Here is a 21,611-nt window from a genome sequence, read left to right as displayed (position 1 = left end):
ATGTTGGCCAGTAGCTAACAGTGACAGTGTAGCAGCTACTTTTCCTTTAGTTTCCATGGAGTAATAAAAGCAAATGTAACTGCAGTATTCCATGACATAAGTGGTCGTCTGCCTTGCACATCATCATGATTTGACCAGTAAATTTATCTGCCCCCATGAACAGACAGTGTCAGTCCATTTCATGTATACAACAGAGAGGGACTTTTGATGGAGTATATAGAGAAGGAAAAGGGGATTTGACGTTGGAGGGTGAAACCCGAATTTAGGGTGTTAATTCTAAAATGTTTTTTTTTTTTTTTAACTGCATTCATTATTACAAAGGATAAAGTTATTTCCCTGTGTAGATTTTTGTTGAGGTCTTGCTCCATGTGCCACATCAATCAGAAGTAGCGTCATGAGTGGAAACCTCTCTCCACAACCACCCTTCTTACTAAACATGGCAGCCCCTCCTTATTGCTTTTGCCATTTCGTGGAGATCTGCCCATTTAGACCTTGCAATAAGTAATGGGAACCTCAACAAGCCAAATGTGTAGGCAGTACAGCATAAAGTATGTAGTTCAGCGCCGTGTGAAACTGGGGAGCATTTTGTAAACTGCATGTTACGATTCTGTCTCTTACAGGCCACGGTGTCAGTACCACTAAATAAGTGATCCCCTGTATACAGTTCCTCAACATATAAAGTCTTATTTTCAGAATATTTCTCCAGTATAGCTTATAGCAGGGTTTGTGGTGTTTTACTGTACCCCCAAGGTGCTTGGTGGTTTGCAGTCATATTTAAATCAAATGTACTTGTCAAACAGAATCGGTATTTTTAATTTAAGTTGCCAGATCCATTCAGCCCTTCATAGGTAATGCTTTTACTCAGGGCTGCGGATGAGTTTGAGTAAGATGTTGAACAAGAAAGCCAGTACAACTGCATAAATGTGTGAACCTGAGTTGTTAGGACTAGTAAGACAGCATAAAACAGGTGGGAGGGAAGTAGCAGGTTATAAGGGGGCAAGCTAAAGGGCATCAAAGAAGGGGAGAACAGTAAAGCTATGAGCCTGAAGGGAGTTGGCAAAATGGGGTCAGGAAGGGTACACAAGTGATGAATGCCATTTGGTTTAACAGGGCCTGTTTCTTTAAGGCCCTCTTTTGCAAGCTTTATTGTGTGAATGAGGTTTGAATGCAATGAGTTTTAACATAACCTGAGGTTATACAACCTCTGAGCTTGTTGTACTAAGAAAGGAGGGGGGGTGTAGGAGCCTTGCTCCACACACAAAATACATTTTTAAGCAGATTCACTGGTTTGGTCTCATTACTGGATCTCTGACAAATGGGATTCTGTGATTCACACCATATCCCGAGAGAGTCTTAGCCATGCTGCGAAAGAATGGGAGGGATTTCATGGAAAATGGGAAAGCACAGGTATTTGAACAAAAAATAAGGAGGGAGTGGAAAGGACAGAGTGGGGAAAGAAGTTCACTACCAGCAGGACCGAGAGAAAGAGGTGACATGGTCAGCTTTCCTCAATTCTCAGGAATACTGTCAGTTTGCTGGTGGATCTTTTAGAGATCTTCAGCAGGTTACTGGCAATTGTGATGCTGCCTCAGAACTGGAAGATAGAGTTGTACCATATACAAGGAGAACTTCTCCTTTCAGCTTTTTTTGTTGGGGGTCACCACAGCAAAACAAAGGTCCACAAAGATTGGCAGTGGAGATTTATGGTGTTGAGTTGCCAGCCTTGTACCCAACTTTTTAAGGAAGACACACACACACACACACACACACACACACACACACACACACACACACACACACACACACACACACACACACACAGCCAATTTAGTATGTCCAATCCACCTGCAGCATGTCTTTGAGATGTGGAAGGAAAATTGAGCACCCGGAGGAAACCCACGGGACCACATGGGGGATATGCAGACTCTGCATAGAAGGCACCCTGGCTGAAAATCGAACTGGGAAACCTCTTGCTGTGAGGTGACAATGCTAACTGCTACACCACTGTGGCCACCCTGTACCATATACAAGGAGAACGTGCAGGAAACTCTTTATTAGCTTAACTTCAGTGGCAAGGAAAGCTGGAGGCATTTTTGAGGGGAAAGGCTGACTGCTTTTATAGAGGAAAAGTAATGCCCAGTACGACCAGCATAAATATGTGGTTGGAAGATGGTGTCAGTTGAGCTTGAGTAACTGTTTTATAACCACGTTACAAGAGGCGATCCCTGTGGAGTAATGGTGGGTTTTGTCTGCCTGAACAGAAAGGCCTATGCCTTCATCCTACACAGGCTGATGTTTGAACAACTGCAGAAATTAGAGGTGCGAGCCCAACTGAGGAACTGGTTTGATGTGCATTTGAAGAACTGTTGTGGTGGAGAGAAGAGAGGAAATGCAGCAGTTGTAAGGATGGGAAAAGTCCAATGATGGATTTGGAAAAGCTAATAGTGTGGGCAGAAAGGTGGCAGTTAAGGTTAATGCAGACGAGTATTACATGTTGCAGTTTGGCCGTAGCAGTTCTGATGTTACTTATCAGCTGAGGTGAGGGAGTAGACCTGACGGCAACAGAGCAGGGAAAAGATGTGGGGGTGTGGCTAATATTTTTATTGTACCACCAGTAGAATGAGAGGATAGTGGCAGCAAAAGACAGAATGGGGGGTGTATCTCCAGGGAGAATGGAGTTCAGAAGCAAAGGAATAGTGCTCCCACTGAATAGGGCCTTAACAGACACCAAAGAAGTTTGCAATTCTGAAGGCCATAGAAGCAGGGGACATTGGGCTTGCTAGTTGGAGTTTATTGAAAAGCTACTAGAAAAGTGTGTGGGATGGAAGAGAAAAATGTACAATCACAGATTTCAAGGTACTAGAACTCTGATTAGACAACAGAAGACAAGGGTAGTAGGGAAGCTTGATGTGGGGTACAAGATTATATTTAGGAAATGTCAAGTGTCAGGGGTCACAGTCAGACTGTAGGGATCATGTAATTCCTGGATCTGTGAAAGTATTCCTTTACAGAGAAGTTGCGTCTATGGAATTGAATGCCAGAATTTCTGGTGGGGAGGGAATCAGTGGAGTCTTTCACAATTGGCTGGGGTTGGGGGTAGGTGGAGAAAGAGAATGAGGAAGACAGAAGGGAGTTTATTTTTTTTTTTTATAAATAAAATAAAAAGGACCTTAAAGTGATGACTAATTAGGCTATTTTTTTTTTTTTTTTTTGCTGGTAAGCAGAGTAGTATTGAGCATAAAAATGGCAACTGAGTCTGTTTGACTGCTAGTGCAGTAATTCAAAACTGGAAATGTTTGGGTCTGTGATATCAGAACATTATCTGATGTCAATTTTAAAATGTGTTTCCAGTTTTGTTATCCACACCCTTCCCTTCTTCCTTCGGCATTTCCTAGTTAGGGGTCACCACAGTGGATTACCTTGTCTGCTCATGGTTGGCATTGGAGTTTTATGGTGTCGAGTTGCCAGCCCAGCGCTCAACCTTTCACAGAAGGGGCACACGCATGCACTCACGCCTAGGGCCAGTTTACCACACCCTTCCCTAATAGGTGCAAAATGATACATTTCATATTTCTGTGAAAATTGTTTCAAGGCTGTTCTTAGTCTTGCAGCAACACTTTTCACTTTTTGGCAGAGCTTTAAAACATTCTTCACATAAGAGAATTTACTAGTCAGGTTTAATAATTTGGAACATTTTTGAGGGCACTGCACACTTTTTTTTATAAAAGTTTGGGCTGATGGTAGAGATTCTGTCCTCAAATAAGTCTGTGTGAATTTGCCTTGCACACACCCAAGAGTGCTTCTGCCAGCCCCCAACATAGACAGCTATTTTGTCCTGACGACCTGAGGGTCTGGCTTTTCTTGCCAGTAGAGGCCATTCATGTTTTAGGTGAGCAAAGGACCTACACAGCATTGCCACCTCTTGCCATTATGTATTTCTAGGGCACAGATGAGGAATTTTCTTTTATGCCTCCAGACAGTCATTGATGCCAGCATGAGCTCATGAGACTGCCTGTGACCTACCTGTGCATGTCCCTCCACATATGTAGGCAAGGGCTACCATCTCTAACTTCAGTGATCCCACTCGTGTCTGTTCTAAACCAGCTGGCCCCTGCTAGAGACGTGTTTCTGCCCAGCCACTTGAGGTTACTCATTCTTGGAGCAGTAGGTATGACCACCCAGCAGCACTAGCCCTTGCATGGCTAGTACTCCCTGCATGCATGGTAATTCACCTGAACAGCTAATTAAACTTCAGTCACCTGGGCCGTAGTCATGAGTTATTTATTTTTTTAACCTCAGCATAGTTGTTTAGCTATTAATAGTATTACTCAAACTAATTACCAAAAAAAAAAAAAAAAATTGCACTGGATGCTACAACTTTCCCTTTGTATCCATCCTACTTAAAATGCTCCAGAATTGCAACAGTGACATTCCGCACAATCTGTGAAAGATTTATCCATGACCGGCTGGTGACAGATGAAAAAGCATACCAAACTTGAGCATTGTCCCAACTTGTAAAATCTGAATTATTTTGACCAACCCCCACAAGAAGTCATTATGGACCCTAACGTCTTCCATCCTCCCCATGGGAAGCTTTGCACTCTTGCCCCATTTTTTTCACTAGAATGAAAACAGACATGAAGGAGTGATATTTGAGTATGTTTAGTATGTGTAAACAATTGTATTGAAAATAAATGGACTTTTCCTTTATGAAAGTTTTTCCCCACAAACAGGTGTGGTTTTGATTTGTTCCTAGGTGATGATGGAGTTGTGGGCAAAGATTTGTTTTTCAGTAATTCAGAGGCTCATTGAAACAAGTCCCCTTCCAGTTGGTCACTTGGTATATAATTCTGATACTAACTACCATGAAATATGGCCGAGTTTGCTCGTATATGAAGATGTAGAACAAATATTTGCAGTGTTTGGATAACTGGGCTGTTTGGATAACTGGGCTGTGTTATTATGGCATGAAAAAAAAGAGCTATTGTCCATCATAAATTGTGTGTAGATGTTTAATGTATAGATCTGAAGATTCAGCCTGTTGAACATATTTTAATTCTTCTTTTTTATAGACAGTATTGCAGTATGTTTACTTTGGAGGGACAGAAGGACTTCATATCAATAAATCAGAAGCACTTGAGGTAAGTAGACACACTTTTCATACTCCATGAAAAAATGGCATTTTGTTTTTAGATGGAAATTTAATTTCTGACAAAAATGTTTTTAATGAGCTACTCTTTTACACAAACTTTATAGCCTTTTGTAGATCTCCTGTTTAAATGAGTTAAAATGTATTCCCAGTGCTATGCTTTGAACCCATGGCAGTTTTGACCTGTTTCCATTGGGACTCTCCTTGATATGTTAACATGTGATGTTCACATAAATCCTGTTAATAGAGATCTAAGTGTTTGTGTTGCAGCTATACTATCCCCCTCCCCAACAAGAGATACATGGATGAACATCTCCCATGAGTGATAATATTCCCCTCCCCCAACAAGACCTGCACAGGAGGATGTATAGAACTAGGGGTGTATTCCCAGAATGCTACAGCAATATTTATCTCCCCTAATAAGAGCTGCAAAGAGGGGGGACTTCCCTGACTGGTACAACAGAGATAATACTCCCGTCCATTAAGTGCGGCACAGGGAGGTATCTTCCCTGAGTGGGATTACAATGATGGCACTCCCTTCCCCCAACAACTTAAAACATGGCTTAGGGGGAATATTGAAAGTTAGTGTCATGAAAAATTGTGAAGGATAAATATCAGTAAAATAAGTTGCTTGTTGCCTGTTTTGCTGAGGCTGTATTTTGTTTCTTTCTGTTCATAACATTTTTTGCCTGAAAGCTTAGGTGACAACCAACATGTAGCTAATGTCGCAGACATTCAGGCCTGTCTAGCACCCTTCTGCCACAAGTCACTGTAGTTTTTGTGGAGGAGAAAGGTTTAGTTGAGAACAGGTAACTGAGGTCCATTTGCTGAATCCAAATAATTTGAAATTACCTTTTGGAGGTGCTATGCAATTGTTTTAACCTTTTTGCGTCCTTTAGGTGTGCTGCCTTTTAAGACACTTCTGTAATAGTGTGCCTTCTCCTAGGCAGATTTAATGGGTTTTCTGTTTCCTTGGCCATAACCCCTCTACAGTTGGCTGCCATACATGCTCACAGATGTGCGAGCCTTCTTTGCTTTCCTCTGAGCATGCATATTTCTGCACCTGCACAGTGAAGGCACCCATGCAAATGTAGCTTGGCTGCCCCAGGTGCACATCCCCAGCATCTCTTCAGTAAGGGCTGGTTTACTGTCAAAATCATGAAAGGTGAATTTTCGTGTGTTCAAATTACTGAAACACAATCATTGGAAACTGTAATGTTGACTGTTCAGAATGCCTTATTTGTTTGGAAGGCATTTAGCATATTCTGTACCATTCAACATTCGCTCAACTCTTGCCAAATCATACATTTTGTTGTTTTGCGGGGGGGGGGTCCCCCTGCACCCCCCACCTCCTGCAAATTAGATACTCTAACTCTGAGATCACACTACAGTGAGGAAAAGGGTAATGTCCTCGATCCCCACTTTAGTGCGATCCACTTGTAAACAGTGACACTCAATACCCCAAATGTATTCTGTATCTCGATGATCTGGAGGCGATGTCATTTCATGTCAGGATTTTCACTTTTGCATCTTTACCCCTGACCATCTGAACAACAGTAAGTTACTTTCATAATTTTGATTGTAAGCTATAGGGGCTGGCATTGCAGTGGTTTAGATCCCTTGCCCCCCAATGAGTGGACTGGCATCAGTCACTGTCCGCACTACTCTACATCAGCTCCTCCAGTACCCAGGTTATTTGGGTCACAGTCGGAGGTTTAACCTGGTTTGTCATGGAGTTGACACACCAATGTTTAACCAGCCTTTTGTCATCTGATTAATCAATGCACATTCATTCTGCTCTGATCAGGTATTTTTTAGCAGATGTCTATCAAAATAAGAATATGCAAGTAAAATTGATACCATCACCAGCTAAAGCCAGAACACAGACTATGTTGCCATTCTTGACAAAGCAGCAGCTCAGTCAATTCATCATTTTACAGCATGTCATCAGAAAAGCTGTTTGATCACATGATGTGTTTTTAATGTACAGAGCATGCACATGGTTTGAGGGTGCAGGACATTAAATATGTTGACAAGGAACTCTGGCATGATACCTCAGAATGTTAAAGCCACATATTGCTAACAAGCTTCATCCTGGTGCTGTGGGTTTGATTTCCTCATCTTAATTCTAAGTATCTCTCAGGAAGGTGTTTAGACTAAATGCTGTTTTCTACCGATTGGTTTTAGTGTGTTGAATACCCTGAGGGTCAGTTTGAGAAAGGGGAATGTTCTATAATCCCAAGATGCAGCCCCTTTTTTGGTACAGGAGTCTATGGGCACAGCCCGAGACAGAGACTTTGTTTTTAGTCTACTCCGAGAATTAAAAGTTCATTTATGTTGATTTTACTTGAGCTGTCCGCAGAACAGTAGCCTTCAGTACATCACCCCAGCGTACCCATCAACTGTTTGGATTTTTGCAGAATGTCCAGATTTTTGCCTATTTTTGGTCTGTTCATAAAATGTGGGTTTCTACAAAACCACTGAGGATTGAAGTCACCAAGTAGTGACAATTGAGTTTCAGACTTCATATTCTTTAGCAAAATACAGGCCAGTGCAAAACCTATTCTAGCAACTTTCTTAGTTTTTATAAGAACAATATTTAAAATCTGTTCCTATTTTTGGCTCTTTGTCCAGATTATTTGTGCTAAGAGGTGCACCTCAGACATATCCAAGTGAAAATGCTTTGCTTAGTAGGCCGCACCAAGTTAATACAATCTTTTTTCTAGTTTTCAAAGCGTATAGCAGGCAGCATGAGAAAACATTTGGAAGATACACTGTTAAAAGTAAATCCATAAAGTTAATGGCTGTATTTTATTTACCCTTAACAGACAACATTGCATATTGTTTGTTTTAAAAGTATTCAGGAATTTCTTAGCGTGGATACAGGACTTGTTCCTTGGATGTGCAGGTAGTGTAATGGTGCTCTCTGCTGGCAGTTTAGATATAGCAGAGTTTTTGTCATACTGTTTATTAGATTTCAGAACATGTTTGTTTTGCACTTACAAGATTGTAAACAAAATTTATCTGGCTGTTAAGAGAACCACCTTTATGTATTATTTTAAGGTATCCAAATTTTTGATATCTACTGATTCATCATGGGGAGGAATGCATAATAATGTTTTGTGCCTTGAGTTTAGCACAACTGTTTTAAATTAATGGTATTTCTGTTGTACCATATCTGCACCTCCTTGCACAGGTATGCAGAACACCTGCATGTCAGTACATTGTTCTCTGAGAGAATAGCTTTGAGCACTTGTCAAATGAAATCTTATTGGTGAACTCAGCAGCAGACAGTTGTGCTGTTCTTTTAGATCTTTTAAGCAATGAAACAGTGGCTGTTTATTTTGCTTTTTGAATGGCATTTGAGTCCTGTATTTTATTTTCCTTAGATTCATAGAGCTGCAAGCTATTTTGGTTTGAAACCTCTGAAGCGCCACTGTGAGATAATCTGTGCAAAGTACATATTCCCCACTGACGCTGTTGAGACTTATCAGTATGCAAAGGTAAGTAAAATATATAAACGGTACAAATATTTGCTGGTGGTCTGCCTTTGTAGTTCAGAAACCTTTGGCCAGAGTTAGTTGTATGTGTAGGAATTGTAAAGTCCACTAAAATTGCTTTATGAAAGTAGTAGTTTTAACATATGGTTATGTTAAAGTAGTGAAGTTAAATTAGTCAACATTATTGCATTTCTGAATTTTTAGTGTGTTGTAAAGTGAATGTTCAGGTGAGGAATTGATTGTAGGTTTACTTTTACACATTTCTGATCACTTAATCAGTTAGTTGTGCCTAGACTGATTTGGTGAGGCGTTTTACGTGTGTGCTTGCTACCTTCCAAATGCAACAAAGGAATTTCATTAAAAAGGTACATAACTGGTTGCTGAATCTTCATCTGTTACTAAAGCTTTAACTTTACAGCCCTGATTTCATTAGTATGTTTGTGGTTGAATTCTTTGGTGCTTTTCCCTGGTTATATGTAGCTTTAATGGAGTGGGTGGGTCAGCCGTAGCCTGAGCAGATTTGAATTTTATGGGCCCTTTGACTCCATAAGTTTGGACACTTTTTTTTCATAAATTTTAATGGGATTAACATTTTGTGTTCTGTGTAGAAGCAGACATGCCATTTTAGCGTGACTACAATCTGAACTGAAGTATTTTACTCTAGAAAAGTAAAATCCCATTATGAACAGGCAAACCTGGAGGTGGGCTAGCTTGTGCTGGTGTTATCGATAAAGCCCTGATGACAGTTAAGTGACCAGAGCTGAAATGGAGATTTGGGCACTCTGAGTGGGCAGGAGGAATGGACAAGCATGGAAGAGGCATACACAAACACACGGGCCATACTAGTGTGGTTTGATTTCCTTGGTGGTGATTGGGGCAACAACTGCAGTGTGTTGCCTGGAGGTGGGGGATATCATTACATCAGCTCCTTGTAGAAGTGTGTGTGTATGTGGGGGGGGGGGGGGGCAATACAGTGCTTTTGCCCATTGAACCCCCCCTTGGGGATGTTATTGGATGTGCACAGGTGTGAGATGAAAAATGGGCAAAAATAGTCTCCACAACAGTAGGACACTGCTCCAGTGTACCTGTATCTCCTTTATGGCCCTGATCTGTAGTCTGACCTAGATTGGGGCTGCTGGGAAGTGTCAGTAATTGAGATGTACTGGAAGCAACTGATCGGTTGTGAGGGAGCCAAAAATGGCAATCACTTCCCACACTTTTTTGAGCCAAGTCATCAGAATCCTTCACATCACAACTTTCTTTAAATAATTTGAGGGCTTGGAGACTGCTACTGCTTTGAAATAATCAGATAACACTCGAGGGAGATGGACACTGTTCTGAAAGACCTGAGCCCTCGATTGGGGGGGGACTACTGCTCTGAAAGGTGTTTTTTTTTTTTTGTTTTTTTAAGCTCCGAGCTCTCATGGGAGGAAGCCTGACAAGCACTCAAAAAGGGAGCTGTGTGGCTTCTGCTTTGTAAGATGCAAGCCCCTTTGAAGGGAACTGGGTACTGCTGGAAGGTACAGGCACTCATGGGAGGGAGTTGGCTTCTACTTCAAAAGGAATGAAGTCTCGTGGGGGAGTGAGCTATTGCTTTAAAAGATACTAGCAGTCATATAAGGAGCTGAATGGTTTCTGCTTTGAAGGATACAAGCTCATAGGAAGAGCAGGCTACTGCTCTGAAATATTTAAGCCTAAAAGTCAAAGGAGGGGCCTGGCTTTCACTGTGAAAGAGCCGACCCTTCTGTGAAGAGAGTTGGTCATTTTGAGAGATCTAATGTGTGTCAAAAGCTGACCAGTCAGATTGAAGACTGACCTTCTCTGTCATGAGTAAGACAGATTTCTTTGAGGCTTGCAAAATAAAGTGACTAAGCAAATAAAGACCTCTGGGGACAATTAAACTGAGAAGCAGGTGTTCCGTTCAAGCAACTGGGCTGTGTCTGGCAAGTTTGTTGGCACCAGTTTATCATTCCTCAAGTGCTGCTTTCTTCAATTACTTGTATCATGTAGTGCTTTGAAGAGGGCTTATTGAATAGTAAATTACATTATGCTGAATGTTGCCTTGTTTCAGTCTGTTAATGTAGTGAAATACCAGTTAGTCAAATGTAAGCGCTGTACTTCTCAACCCTGTGATTTCAAGTTTTAGGGTTAGTTTGAATTATGACTGAGGTTTCAGTTAAAGTTTGGGTCATGAGTATGTGGTATTTGTTCAGTCTGGAAAGTGTGTGTGTGGGGAGTTGACTTGGGTTGTGCCTTAGAAGAAATACTGTGGAGCATAGTGTATTGATTTGTGCATTTACAGTCACTTGTTTTGTATGGACAAAATAGTTTCCAAACTTCCGGATTGCCTCCTGCTGTAAGTGCAGGACCCGATAGTGGAAATCCTGATGTTTTGAAAAAGTCAACTGAAGTTCAAGCAGTATATTAGTGAATGTTGTACTTTGCTGTTAAGTTTTTCATGAGGCGGGGGGGCTTCACCTTCACTCCCCTGGGAATCTGCATTCCCATAATCCTTCTGTTTATATACAGTGATTTGGAGATCACTACCACAAAGTAGGAACACTCAAGAGGTACCTCAGTTTTGGACTTGTATACAGGCCTCCATTCCACATGTAGTTCTGGGATCACATTTATGGTCCTTAGACTTTCAAAAGGACTTCTTGTGGATGTTATTCCTGCATTGTCTTGACACCATTTTCATTTTTTTTATCAGTAAAGCATCAAGAAAAAAGCTGCATAGGTTTATAGTGTACAATTTGTGTGTAGATTTATTGGGGGAAAGTTGGGATTAGTAACACAGTGGGACTGTTTCCATGGGGGTATAAAATGTGTAGTAATTTTGTTTTAAATGCCCTGCCCCTTTCCTGTGCAAGATTATTTTTGACTTTGTTAGACTAGGGAGTGTATATTTTTCAGTACATGGTTGTTATCCGTACACACTTTAGATGTGTTATATCTAATGCAAAATATATTTACATATGTCCGCGTGTATATTTTTGAGTTAACACCTTTTGTTAATCCCTGTTCTAACTCTTCTATTCTAAAATCGATATTGTATGTGCAGTTGAACTGTAGATTGTAACAGTACTTATTCTTTACCTGAAGTCACTCACCTGTAAAACGTTTCTTCGTGTAGTTTTGTCCCTCCCCCATCCAGTTCGTATTATTTCCCGTACCCTTTCATTTCTATTGTTTTATTAATTGAAGGAGCATTAGTGGTGGGGTGAGAATTTAATGGCGGCAGGCCATTATCCTAGGGGAGTTTTGGATTTTTGACTTATTTCTGCCCCTCATTCAGTCTCCATGCAATGCTGTTAATGTGGTTTGTAAGTACAAGTTAAACACATGCACCCACCTCTGGTGGGGACAGTCTGCCTTCACTGGTCTCTGATTTGTTTAGAGTAGGAATCTTCAGCTTCATTTTTGGAGTTGCAGCTGGACAGTTACACCTTTTTTTTTCCCCATGTGGGTTTGGTGTGTGTTCTGTTTTGAGGAATAAATGGAGATCCACTGTTTGACTGGTCTATTAATCTGTAAGCACTGTATTATAGCTGGCAGGTTATACTGTTCTTTAAAGTCACTCTGCAGGCTGCCATGGAAGCCAGCATAGTAATGCCAGTCTAGAGTAGTTTATAGTGACAATGTACAACGCACACCTTTTGGTAGCAAGCCCACAGTTCTTTGTGACTCTAACTTGTTCCTTGGTCCTTAACACTTTGTGAATACGTATTCCTTTCATATGAATGACTGAATAGCCAGAACAGTTTTTTTTTTATACCTCCAATGTCTTTTAATTTGGTGCCAAGAGCAGTGTTATATCGGGTATTCCAGTTGACTACTTGCCATACCATTAAAACCAGTCCCCACTTCCACCACACATGCATGATCATTCTCCATTGCCAGCTGTCCCATTTCTGGCCCTTGGTAGTTGTCAGTCTTTCATTGTCCTTGTCTAAAATAAAGAAGACTGTTCTGTTCACGAAAGTGTGTGCCCTTCCCTTTTTTTTTTTTTTTTTTTTTTTTTTTTTTTTTAAAAACCTTTCCTACCCACCTTCCCGTTAGTGTAGTTCCACGATATGCATGTATGCCACTTGTAGTATCTAGTGTACACAACAGTGACACTGGAATGTGACCAAATTGGTTGTTTGGCTTGTAAGATGTTGGGCATAGTAAAACATTCACATTGTGTAAGCAAAGAACAGGAATAAACAGTAACAGTCCTACAGTGACATAGCTATCAGAAATACTGTACAGTGATATGAGTGGTATCTTTACTGACCACGTTGATTTACAGGTTTAGGTGGTTTGCTAGAATAATGTACTCAAGTCCAGAAGTCTATACCAGTAATACATGCTACAAGGAAAATACCTCTTGGGGGTAGAACAGAGTAGGAATTGTGGTGAATGGAAAGCTCGTATGTCACTAACACTGGGCCGACAAAAATGGTTAATAGTAAGGAAACTGCTGAAGCAGGGTAAGACCATTTGTGTTAATCCATAAGATTTGAACCGTGATTAAAAGAGAGCATAGTCCATTTGGGGGAGGGCTAGCTGTGCAGATTGTGAAGTTCTTTTCTGTCTTTGTTGTGAATCGGGCAGGTGTATGAAGAACATTGCAGGATGTGTACATTTAAAAGCTATTAGGAAGTTCTCAATTTCTAAGATTTCATTTGGTATGTCATCCTCACCATACATTTGAGAGCAGTTGTTTAATAAGTTTTTCCCAAACCTTTTCTAAATTTTGTATCTTTTAGTGTGTGCCCATATGAGGAAAAAGCACTTTTAGACTGATATCAGTGTTAAGTAGATCAGACCAAGTATTATTAAGGTTACATTGTATTGGTCCAAGTATTAAGAGTGACAAGTCTGAGCAATACGGGCCATAATCTAATGCTGAAGACCTAAGCCATACGCAGAAAGTCAGAGCAGCAGTGTAATTACCAAACCCAGAAGAAGAATTGATGAGATTTTGGTAATGATGCAGCATATTTTAAAGTTTATGCTTAATATGTCTAAGATAACTGTGATTCTTAATTTTTTTTTTAGCAAAACTTAGTATGATAATTTAGCTATGAAAAGGAAAAAGTTTTGAAATGTTTGAGGATCCTGTAAATGAAGCACCTTTGTGGAATTATGATGCAAACAAGACATTTGTATTGCAAGTGGATGTCCTTCATAATGGTATGTGAACTGTGATCTTAAAGGAAGATAGACCAGGTGCCTAGAACTGTATTTATAGACTGGCAAAATGTGCTCTGCTAAAGAATTGTTAGCAATGGTGTATGGGTGTCTGTTTTGGAAGATAGACCAGGTGCCTAGAACTGTATTTATAGACTGGCAAAATGTGCTCTGCTAAAGAATTGTTAGCAATGCTGTATGGGTGTCTGTTTTGGAAGATAGACCAGGTGCCTAGAACTGTATTTATAGACTGGCAAAATGTGCTCTGCTAAAGAATTGTTAGCAATGGTGTATGGGTGTCTGTTACAAAAACAGAGTACAATTTCAAAATTTATTGCGACAGCCTTTGTATAAAGCATATCCAAGATTACAAGGGGATGCTACTTCATCTGCAGAGGTATGGCCTGAAAGTGAGGTACAGATCAGGTAGGGAACTACAAGTAGCAGATGTGCTGAGCAGAGCATGCTCAGCATGACAAAATGGACTGCTGGAGTGCTGCACGAGTTCTGCTGTCCTCTCATCTGTACGTAGAGGATCAAGTACAGTGGCATCTGTAGGTTCTTTTGTTGAAAAAAGTAATGAATTTAAGACTTATTGACACTGACTCGCTGACCTAGAAGAAAAAGTAATAATTTTCAAGGAGTCTTGACACAGACTTAGTGACCTAGAAATGCAATTACTAAAAGAAGCAACAGTGAGAAGATGGCCAATGCAAACGTCCTCATTTAGAAGAGAAACCGTGTTAAGATTTGCACATTATTTCTTCTCTGAAAGAAAAGTAATTGTTCAGAAGTGTTATTTTATCTAAGTAAGTTGTAAAATACTTGATAGAACATTTGATTCTTATCTTGGTATAGTAAGATGCAAGGAGAAAGCAGGAGACCTAATATATTGGACATGAATGTCCACACAGATGGTAAACATTGTGCAAAACTAGGATGAATGTAATTCATGCCATTTAACCATTCAGAAGTGATCTTAACTGAGAGACTCCATGCACTGAATAATAATTGCATTTCTACTACATCCCTGGAGTTGAGTGTACTCATTTGTTTCTTTTCAAAAAAGCCATGAACTTGGTACATCTAGATTACTCCACATACCCTGAAGTGAGTGACAAATGTCATAAGCTGCAGTGGAATAAATGCATTTAAATTCATATTCATGTATGATTTATGGGACCCATATCTGACAATGGTCACAATTTGAGCATGTTATTTAAAGTGAAATTCCACCCTTGATTGTAGTTAACATTATCCAAGAGTTTATTACGCAGAAGCCCTGCAGTATATTTAATTTCTTTGAGGCCATCTTTCTTACGGATCATGAAGGTCCTGTCCTCTTGCATGTTTTGAATAGCTGTTTGAGAAAGTAATCTGTCTCCACCTGTGTGAGCAAGGCTTGGTATGCTATTCTTTGTATTTAATCATTGCCCACAGCTTTACATATTGCAATCATTTTGCTATGATCAGTTAAGTGCATATTTCAACAGCTAAAGTGAAGCGGTTTTCCAGAAAGTTAGTTCTTAGGTATATGTTTATGTGAGGAGCAGGGATGAATTAGTTATAATGCATCACTACATAAAATGGTATGTACTGGCAATTTTGGCCAGTTAAATGTTGGTCTTTAAAATTCTGCATAAATATGAGTAAAATTAACGATGCAAACCTTACTACATAATAAAAGCAGCAGCATTCTGCAAAAGATTGTAATACTGGACTGACAAGTATGACATTTATGGAGGAATATGAGAGAATGTCTGCAGCTGTTGAAGGTGTACAGTTCGATTTACTTCACAAAGCCCTGTTTTAGTTTTCTTTGAAGAGGTTTTAAAATGCTTAAAAACAGGCTTTAGGCAACACAAATCAGGGTCATTCATTGAAAGTCACTGACTCACAGCACTGTCATTGTATTTGACTGAATTTGCTGTCTAGGGTGAGTCATATAACAGGCACAAACTACACCGTGAGATTTAGTTTTCCACAACTATTCTGTGTGGCAGACCCTTGACAGTCATTCTGAGGTAAAATAAATATGCTATCATCACAGAATTGCATGATGGGGTAAAAGTATGAGTTTGTGTGGAGTTTTCCTTTAAGATTTGAGCCACACTGGGCGATCAAATATGTAACTGTCAAAGCCACTAGTTTGTGCCGACACATAGATAAGCACCAGATGAAACACAAGTTCTTCAAGTAGTTAGGGTGATCATTGCCTTTAGTTTTGGAATATAGGTATCCGGCGTTGGAGAGTCTCCATGTCTCATTATGTCATTTACTCTTGGGACGAAGTTTAGAATGTAAATTGCTGGCAGTCTACTAATTTGCTAATGCTAGAGAGGCAAGGTAAAAGATGCAAAAAGAAGTTGACAGAAGCAGAAATATAATGAACATTCTGGAATGCTCAGAGCATTCCAGATTGGGGGGTAAAAATCATGTATCCTGCAATGCCCACAGCTATTGGTGCCATGTTAGTATCATATTAATTGAAGGAGACATACCTACCATATTGTAAAATATATCCAAGCAAACAAAGCTGTTCCAAAAGGAACATGAGCCATCTGAGAGAACAGTTCAGTTCTAGACAAAACCTGAAACGTTGCATTCATTGAAATGTCCATCGAAAGTGAATAAAAATAAAAAAATCCCATGATATTCTTGCTGTAGAGCTAGTGGCCTTTTAACATGTGCAGGAATGCACAACATTGTAGAATGTGTGAAGTACAGTAACGCATAAAATTTATAAAGTGTGCTTTACACCTAGAAGAAGGGTGTTCAGTATGCAATGGTATGTATATCTTTAAATGTTAGAAATAATATAGAGGGGAAATGTATGTCATGTGGTGCGTATCTTTCTAGAAGACAAAGACTTCATGGAAGCTGGACACTCATCAAAGTTTGATAACTGATGGCCTGGACAGATATAAATGTTATACGCATCAGAGACCTACGATGGTAGATCATTTAGAGCATATTTATTGTAATTTCTAGGCCAGGTTAAGCCCGTCTAGGCAGACCTTGAGGAAGACCTTTTTCCATATATGGTTGTGCATTAATAAAATGGTGTACAAAGTTGTCTTGGCCATGGAAGAAATGTTCTGATAGTATTTACATGTTTGTTTACTGCACTTTAGCTTATATGCACTAATAAAATAATAAGCCTGTGATAGCACGGAAGTAGTTGTGTAAGTCATCCTTTTTTATAGACGTTACCCATTTACAAAATGTCTAATTGTTCAGATACTAAAAAATTGGAAACTGTTCTGAGTGCATGTTATAATTGCTGGCAATTTGAGCTGTATAATATTCAAGTGAATTGTAAACCTCTTCAACTTACATGAAGGCCATTTGATATTCAGTACTCTGCTGACCTTCTGTTGTAGTTTGTAATACTGAGAGCGTTGTGTTTCCTTGTGTTATTTTACGACTCGTGCTTTTTTAAACTGAAGGCATGTCCCGTGGGCTGAGAGGTAACTGTAGTCACCGCTGTGTTACAAGGCCCTGCACCCCCCCCCCCCAAGATGCAGGGGAGAGGAGTACTTGTTAGTGGTGCAGTGCATTTCTGCAGATCTATTTAATAAGGATCCTTAATTTCAATATGCAAGTGTATCTTTCATTGCAGAGGAGTTGCAGTAATTTTCTGCAAATTACAGTTGTAAACATTTATGCAGAAAAAACAGATTTAATGAGAGCTTCTAGTTGTGGATTCATATTTAGCAGAAGGCACAGAGGAAGTAAGTCTGACCCGAGGTTGTGCACATTCTTTTTCACCACAGAAAAACTGTACTTGTCAGTAAGTGAAAGATGCAACTTGGAAGCAGTGTGAGCATCAAAGCATGCTGTGAATATGTAGAGTGGTTATCAGAACAGTGGCTAGCAAAGCTGTTTGTAATGAAGGTGGACGAGGTTTGATTAGTAGCCCCTGTTCAAGAGGTTGGTTGTGGAGGATGTAAGTAACTGATAGCTTCCCCCTCAGAAGAAGGCTGCAACCAGTTTTTTGCCCTGCTTGTCAACACCTCACCTCATGCATTAAACAGATTCCCAGCAGAGTCCAGGGCAGCCAGATGCCCACAGAGGGACATAGGGAAATGTGTATGCTTCCTGCAATTAAGTTATTTCTTGGATCCAAGGTTAGGGGAAATGGTCTTCCTATACAGCTGAAAGGGTCCCCATTATGGGAGCTGGAACAGTTGCATTATTCTTTTATCAGAAAAGTTTGAGGTCTGTGCGTCTATATTTGTGAGTGTTTCCACTTGGTAAGTTGGTTTACTTTAGTATTGTTAAATGACTTAAGCAGGAGCACACATTACTATTCTAGGTAGCTTATTTAGCTTAAAAAAATCAATAAAGCTTCTCTTGTACCAGAGGCTTTTTGAAGGCTATAAACAATTCATGAGTTTTACTTTAAACAGTTAGAAAATGTACATAAACACTGTTAAATCATTTCAAAACGGCCAACTGAGTGAGCATATTGTTATATTTCCTGATCTTTTTTTTTTCCTTAAATCTACAGTTCCATCATGCTAGAGAGCTCAAGGTATACTGTGAAGGGTACTTCTTAAAGAATATGGCAACTCTGCTAGAAGTGGACTGTTTTCGACAGCTCCTGGCTGCCTTTGACCCTACGGACAAAAGTGAAGACATTCTCACACAACTGCAAAGAACTCTAGCATGCAGAATGCGCTCCATATACCTACCTCCGTACAAGGAGACTACAGTATAGGTTTTCTTGTGTAGCAGGGTACCACAAAACAAGCCAGGCCTGTTTGCAGGGTAGCATACTAAGAAACTGGATAGAAAAAACATTTATGCTGACTGCTCAGGACTGGGCCAACACTGGTAGAGCACTCCACTTTTCCACACTGAACCTATGCACAGCTGTAATTCATTGAAGCTGCCAAGTTCGGTAGTCAATTTGTTCTGAATTTCAGTGGGACATTCCAGAGAAGCCTTTCATGTTTTACAGGACAAGTATTCTGGTACAGAGTGGCACAAGTGATCTGCCTTAACCCTCTCAAGTTGTACACTCCTCAGAAGTTTGGTAACAGATGGATTGTGGTAAACAAATGCCCACTGGCTGTAAGAGAATGACTCCATGTGTTCTAAACCTTACTAGTGGTAACAGATAAACGGTGAAGCATAAAGGCAAAAGGCAAAACTGATATGCATCTGCTCTACTTGATGTATTACTTATACCTGTTACAAAATGCAGTGCAGCTAGGTGAAGAGGCAAGCACATACTGTTAACCACAGCATAATGTAAATCACCTTTCTTTGCAAGTCTGTTACTGTTGGTGTCTTTGAGCTGCACAGCGCATAATAGACAAGGGAGGGAAATGAGTCACTGATGCTGGCCTTTGACTGCATCTGGTATCTGTTGCTGTAGATCTGCAGCATGATGCACAGGGACCAGCAGTGCACATCCCCATGATGCAAATGTCAGCTGTTATTAATATTACTTGCACACAGTGAGGTTCGTTTGTTGGAGTTCACAGCAACTGGTCTGCAACTCACTGCCAGATTTAGATTGTAAAGTCTGTGGGTGGGGACCTTTGATATATCCTTTGTATAATTCTGGGTAAAATGCAATGTGCTGAGGACGAATTTTAATTTATTTCAATTTTATGACAGTACTTCTGTTTAATTTATTATCAAATATTTTCTGTAGTTTGAAAGGTGTGTTTTTTTCTTCAAGTTAATTTGTTTGCCTAAGAAGATTATGATTATTATGGCAAACGTGATTAGCAGTGTTATCCTTACTAATTTCTTTTTATCTTTGTACATAACTAGTGGCTGTATCATAGCTCACAAGGTGCATTTTGTATTTCTTTTACATAATGCTTTAAACTGTATTTTCTTCTTACCAGAACAAGCATCCCACATGAATGCTTGAGGGCGCTATTGGCACTTGTTCCTGTGGAGATTGGCCCTCTAATATTAGAAGCAAACATTTGTAGAGCAGATTCACTTTCCTGCAGTTCTCTATACAGTTTTACCCTGCCTATTTTAAGTTTGATAAATGTTTCAGGACCTGCACTAAAAATCACTGTATTAGCAAGCCTGTGGAAATGGCTTGTTCAGGTTCATCGCGTGCACTCCCACACTTGCTTTGTGGTATTTTGTTTGTATGCATATGATTTTAGCATTGTTTCGTAGACTGCGTAAACAATGGCAGGTAATCACATTTTTGTTTATTCATGGTGTGTTTTCTCATTGGATTCTGCCAGTGATTTTACTTGGGTTCATGTGATATGCGCAGGGAGGGATTATAAATGCAGGATTGTTTACGCATGTTTTGTGTGCACCAGTATATGAACATTGCACAAATTCTTGCTGGAAAAGCAGTCTGCAGCAGTTAGTTCACAAATATGGAAACAAAACAAGGGACTATCACTTTTCTGTATTAGCTAGTTATTTTATTTGAATATTTATGTCCTGAGGCACCAGTGCGAATTAACCCTTTGTTGACATGTTCACCATAGAATGAACACAGCAAATAGTCAAATGCTGTTCAGTGAGTGGTGGGAAATTTATAGTGTCAGACACTACAGTCTCAGAGCAGTTTCAGTTTGAGACAAATTTGGATTTTCCTTTGGTCTCTACCAGGAAGCTCTTTGTTCAGACTGTTTATAAGAATGCATTGTAATACAGTCAGACGGAGCTGTGATACTTCAAACCTGAAGTAAAAAATTTGCTCAAAATGCAAGTCATCTTGTGCAGTTTTGATCAGAATTCCATTTTGAATCAATTTCATGGTGCGGGCACTCCTCATAAATGCTGTATGCACCCAAATTATATAATAAGCTTGGTGGGGGGGGTCTCCCATTGTAGGGTGATTTGAGAAATATCCCGTTACTACCCTAGTTGAATTTGAGAGTTTTTCTATTAAATGGTTAGAATTTTAAAATGAGTTATTTCATTTATTTTCTCATAAAACAGACTGCACACACACATGCACACACGCACACACACACACACACATAAATATATATATATATATATATATATATATATATATATATATATATATATATATATATATATATATATATGTATATGTATGTATGTATGTACAGGGTTTTTCCCCCATTGTGTGATAATGTATAAAGATTGGAACAGCTATTTCAAGAGAGCAGTTAACGTGCTAGAAAAGCCACTGAGTGGCTTTTGTGTAAAACACTTAACTGTGTGAAGCACTTTAAAGGGAATCTGGGCATTTCAGAGCTGCGACTTGACTTTCAACATGCAGTAGCTTTAGATCAACTAAGGATGCAAGAGGTGACCCTTATGAAGGTGTGTATGACCCCTATGAGGGTGTGTAGGAGTGGGGATGGAGACTTTTTAATACAGAAAAAAAAAAAAAAAAAGATTTTTAGGTGGAAAGCATTTTGTCAGATGCATTTTTTTTTCATTTGAGGCTATATTTGACCAAGCTTCTTTTCAAGGAACTGGAATACATGCCGCCTCTATGGTCTTTATAGGTTTGGTTGCAAGAAAAGGCAAGACTCCTTTTTTTTTTTTTTTTTCCCCAGTGAGTAGGGTGTGATGCATATTCTTTACTTGTATTTTTGGTTCCCACAGACCTACAGTGGTCATGGTGTCCATTGAATTCCCACTGCTTTTCTGTCCAGTTCCCTCTTGTAGGGACTTAGGGCTGAGAAGATTTTTATGTCATGTGGCCCCTCATGCATTGCATACAGGGATTTCAGAAGGTCTTGCTAGTAACACCTCCTGTCCGTCTCTCCCCAGTCTCCAACAGCTGCCAAGCAGTGTGTAGTAATCAT

At 39.8% G+C, this 21,611-nt stretch overlaps 1 protein-coding gene across 2 annotated transcripts in view; it reads left to right on the top strand.

Annotated features, from left to right (window-relative positions):
* LOC122806315 (ankyrin repeat and BTB/POZ domain-containing protein BTBD11-like) overlaps positions 1 to 19,452 on the top strand; it is a 164,067-nt gene extending 144,615 nt beyond the window's left edge. For both annotated transcript variants that reach the window (XM_044076631.1, XM_044076632.1), the window contains exons 16-18: positions 5,073 to 5,141; positions 8,539 to 8,652; positions 18,341 to 19,452. In XM_044076631.1, coding sequence (XP_043932566.1) covers positions 5,073 to 5,141; positions 8,539 to 8,652; positions 18,341 to 18,550 — 393 coding nt within the window. In that variant the 3' untranslated portion in view covers positions 18,551 to 19,452. The remainder of the gene's footprint in view (positions 1 to 5,072; positions 5,142 to 8,538; positions 8,653 to 18,340) is intronic.
* Positions 19,453 to 21,611: the final 2,159 nt, after the last annotated feature.

Source organism: Protopterus annectens, chromosome 7.part0 (genome assembly GCF_019279795.1).
Source record: "Protopterus annectens isolate FY-2018-M chromosome 7.part0, PAN1.0, whole genome shotgun sequence".
NCBI lineage: Eukaryota > Metazoa > Chordata > Ceratodontiformes > Protopteridae > Protopterus > Protopterus annectens.
Note: the sequence above shows the minus strand (reverse complement) of the source record. Positions and strands in the feature narration are given on the sequence as shown.